At 65.8% G+C, this 3782-nt stretch overlaps 1 protein-coding gene across 1 annotated transcript in view; it reads right to left on the reverse strand.

The window, feature by feature from the left end:
• The window catches only part of Slc27a1 (solute carrier family 27 (fatty acid transporter), member 1), a gene marked incomplete in the record, with an annotated part of 18128 nt that overhangs the window by 3398 nt on the left and 10948 nt on the right, over positions 1-3782 (reverse strand). The window contains 3 exon segments of the mRNA XM_013507238.1: positions 87-224; positions 323-449; positions 1084-1293. Coding sequence (XP_013362692.1) covers positions 87-224; positions 323-449; positions 1084-1293 — 475 coding nt within the window.

Genomic DNA, 3782 nt, shown 5'->3' on the forward strand with positions numbered 1-3782 from the left:
GGCGGGCGGGGTCTGGTGGGCGGGGCCGGGGAGCCTTGGGTGGGCGGGGCCGGGAGGGGCGTGTCCCGAGCGCCCCGCCCGCGCACCTGAGAGGTAGACGCTGTCGCCCTTGCGGAAGACGCTGTGCGCGATCTTCTTGCTCGTGGCGCTCTCGCTCACGTAGCCGTCGAAGCGGCGCAGCGGATCCTGCTGGTTGATCTGGCCCACGAGGAGCCCGGGCTCCCCTGGGAGGAGGCCACGCTGGCTGAGCGGGGGCGGGCGTGGGCACCCCGCCCGGGGACGGGCCGCGAGGGGTCGCGGGGGCGGCGGGGCCGCAGCTCACCCGGCTCGCACGGGATGCAGAGCCCGCGCGCGTCGCGCAGCAGCTCCATGGTGTCCTCGTTGACTCTCACCAGCCGGATGGGGTACACGTGCGTCAGGATGCGGCTGTTAAAGCCGCAGGAGCCGACCTAGGGGAGGGCAAGGGCGGCCTGTCGGGCTGTGGGGCCTCCCCGGCCGGGACGCCCGCGAGCACCTGTCCCCAGCCCCGCGACCTGGAGGAACCGAGAGCCGCGCGGCCTGGCCGCGCCCCTCCCACACTCGGGGCCTCCTGCCTAAGCCCTCCACACACGCATGCACCTGGCCGTGCTTTGCACACGCGGGCCACACCCAGGAGCCCTGTGGACACCTAACAGGTTTTGTTTTGTTGGTGGCCGCGGCGGTACTGGTTGAACTCCGGGCCTTCGCACTGAGCTGCACCCCCAGCCTTTTATTTATTTATTTCGGTACCGCAAATCGAACTCATGACCTCGTGCTTAGCGGGCAGGCGCTGTGCTGCTGAGCTATATCCCCAGCCTACTTTTTATTTCGAGACAAGGTCTCTCTAAGGCATTGAATTGCCAGGCTGGGCTGAGCCTCCTGCCTCAGCCTCCCGTGGTGCTGGGATCACAGGAGTGCACCCTTGGGCCTGCCTGACAGTTTTTCTGTCCTGCCTGATGCCAGCGGCCCTGCCCACCCTCTGTCCTTAGTAGAAGTGCTTGTTTAGCCAGGCACTGTGGCGCGGGCCTGTCACTCCTCACCAGGGTCCCGGTCCCTGGCCCGCACCTTGCCGTCCATGTTGGCGATGCTGCAGTTGCACTCGGTGGCACCGTAGAACTCCCCGATCTGCCGCACCCCGAAGCGCCGCGCGAACTCCTCCCAGATGGCGGGGCGCAGGCCATTGCCCACGGCCAGGCGCACCTGGTGCCGCGCCTCGGCCTCGCGCGCCGGCTGCCGCAGCAGGTAGCGGCAGATCTCGCCGATGTACTGCACCACCTGCGGCACAGGCGCGGCCTCGCGGGGGCACCCCTCCTGCCGAACAGCGCCCACCCCTCTAGGACTTCCCGGGGTCCCGGCCCCAGCGACCCCCCTGCTGTTTTGCCAGGGGTTTGGGGGTGATCGTGCGCCCCACTTTACAGGGAGAGAAACTCAGGCTCACAGGCACCTAGGCAAGGTTACAGAGGGCCCAGGGGCAGAGCTAGGTTTGAAACCACAGAGGAGCCAGAGCGCCCCGCTCGCCGCCCGCCCAGGTCCGCGCAGCGCACGCTGACTGCCGCGGCAGACTCGGGACCCAGCTGGCTGTCCCGCTCCCTGACTGAGACCGCCTCAGACCCGGGCGCACGAAGCCAGGCGCTGTGTGTGGCTGAGGCAGGAGGATCGCAAGTGCCAGCCCAGCCCAGGAAACTGAGCAACTTAGTGAGACCCTGTCTCAAAAATGAAAAAGGCCTGGGGACGTAGCTCGGACTGAAGGCCCTGGGTTCAGTCCCCGCGCTGCAGACGAAGCAGCGCCCCCCCACCCCCACCCCGAGACAGGAGACTGTGCGCTCGGGCTCCTTGGGCATCCTGGGTGAGCACGAATTCCAGAGGCCCTGCGCAGACCCTCTGGTGCCCCCAGTGTCCACGCACGCCTGCGCATTGGCGGGGAATCCGCTCCTCCCGGGCTGGGAGGCCGTGACTGGTGCCCAAGGTCGTGGAGCACAAGACAGCACCGTCCAGATCCAGGGGCCACGCGGCTAGGGGTCTTTGCCTAGAAAGGCGAGCTGAAGCTGATCAGACGTGTAGACCAAGCCAGGCTCGGCGGCGCACACAGCAGTCCCAGCTACTTGGGTGCCTGAGGCAGGAGGATGGCTAGTTTGAAACCAGCCTGAGCAGCTTAGGGAGACCCTGTCTCAAAATTGAAAAAAAAGGGCTGGTTGTGCAGCTCAGCGGTGAGCGCTCGCCAGGCCTGAGTGGGGCCAGGTTCCATGCTGGTGCTGGGAAGGAGGCAGGGAGGCGACAGCCTGGACCGGCCGTTCTCACCAGGGTGACCATCGCCAGGGACACGGGCAGCGCCTGGGCACATCCCTAACCGTCCACAAGGACACCATGGGCTCGAAGGCAGGGACTGCGCTAAACACACTACACGCACAGGGCGGCCCAGGTGTCGACGGCTGCACCGTGGAGGGGCTGGGGATTTAGCTCAGCAGCACAGCACCCGCCTGGCAAGTGCAAGGTCGTGAGTTCGATTCCCGGTACCGGAAAAAAAAAACCAAAACAACAAAAAAAGGCTGGGACGCCGAGGTGAGGTAACGAGGCGCCTCCAGGACTCGCAGGGGCCCCGGCTGGAGGGGCTCACTGGGACGCAGCCTGGAACAGCGAATTACCCGCCCCCTTCCCTGTGGCCCGGGGACACCTCACCCCCACCCTACCCTGCCGTGCAGCCAGCATGGCTGGACCCTGGGATCTCCGCTCCTGCGACTGCGCACATCAGGTGTTCTGCCCCTGCGGTGGGAAAGGGCCTCATGCTGCGGCCGCTGTCCTAACCCTGCCGGCCCCGAGGGCTCCAGGGAAAGCTGAGCCTCGAAGTCACCTCATGGGACCCCAGGCCAGGCTCCAGCGTCAGAACCAGCCCTGAGACAGAACCAAGCAGGGCTCAACATGGTTGGCCAGCCCAGCCGGCCCAGCAAGCTCCGGTCGTGTGAGCCCCAAATCTTGCCCTGTCCCCCTTTTCTATGCCAGCCAAAGCTTGCATCATCCTCTCGAAGACGTTTTTCTCCTTTTATGGCACTGGGGACTGAGCTGAGGGCCTTCACGCTGAGCTACATTCTGGCCTTTTGTTTTTTACTTGGAGACAGGGTCCTGCTAAGTCGCTAAGCAAACCTCCAGGGTGGGTCAACCTTGCCAACCCTCCTGCCTCGGCCTCCCTAGAGGCTTGACAGTAGAGCTTGTGCCTTCCTGTCTGTGCTTCCAGTGTGGCCGTGATAACTAAGGCCCCTTTCCTGCCCTAAACCGTTGCTCTCCCTGCATGGGGAGATGGCCCAGGAGCCGCCCCGGCCTGCTGGGAGCCCGAGATCAGGGGCTTTCCCACTAAAACTCCAGGGACACCACAGCACGGCAGCCACCCGACAGGGCCCCTTGATCCTGAAGTGAACGTCACAGGACAGCACGACAGCATAGCTACACCAGGACCCGGGCCTCCGCCCACGCTGCGATGACAGAGCCACCGCCACTCTGCCCAGCAGCGGGGCCCAGGGGACGAGCAAAGCCAAGGTCGGCAGCATGTGTGGCCCACGGACGCAAGGACAGGACAGGAGGTCTGGACACAAGCCGGCCGGGGCTGCCAGAGTGGGCAGGGACAGCCGAGACACTCGCACGAGTGTCGTTGGGGGCAGGACTTTCTAGGACTGCACGGACAGACAGCCCCGTGAGCGCCGCGCACTTCGTTTCCGCTCTTCCTCTCAGGCTGGAGCCCAGGGCCTCCTGGATGCAGAGCGCCCCCCCCCCCC

Source organism: Chinchilla lanigera, unplaced genomic scaffold (assembly GCF_000276665.1).
Source record: "Chinchilla lanigera isolate Chin_1 unplaced genomic scaffold, ChiLan1.0 scaffold00123, whole genome shotgun sequence".
Taxonomy (NCBI): Eukaryota; Metazoa; Chordata; class Mammalia; order Rodentia; family Chinchillidae; genus Chinchilla; species Chinchilla lanigera.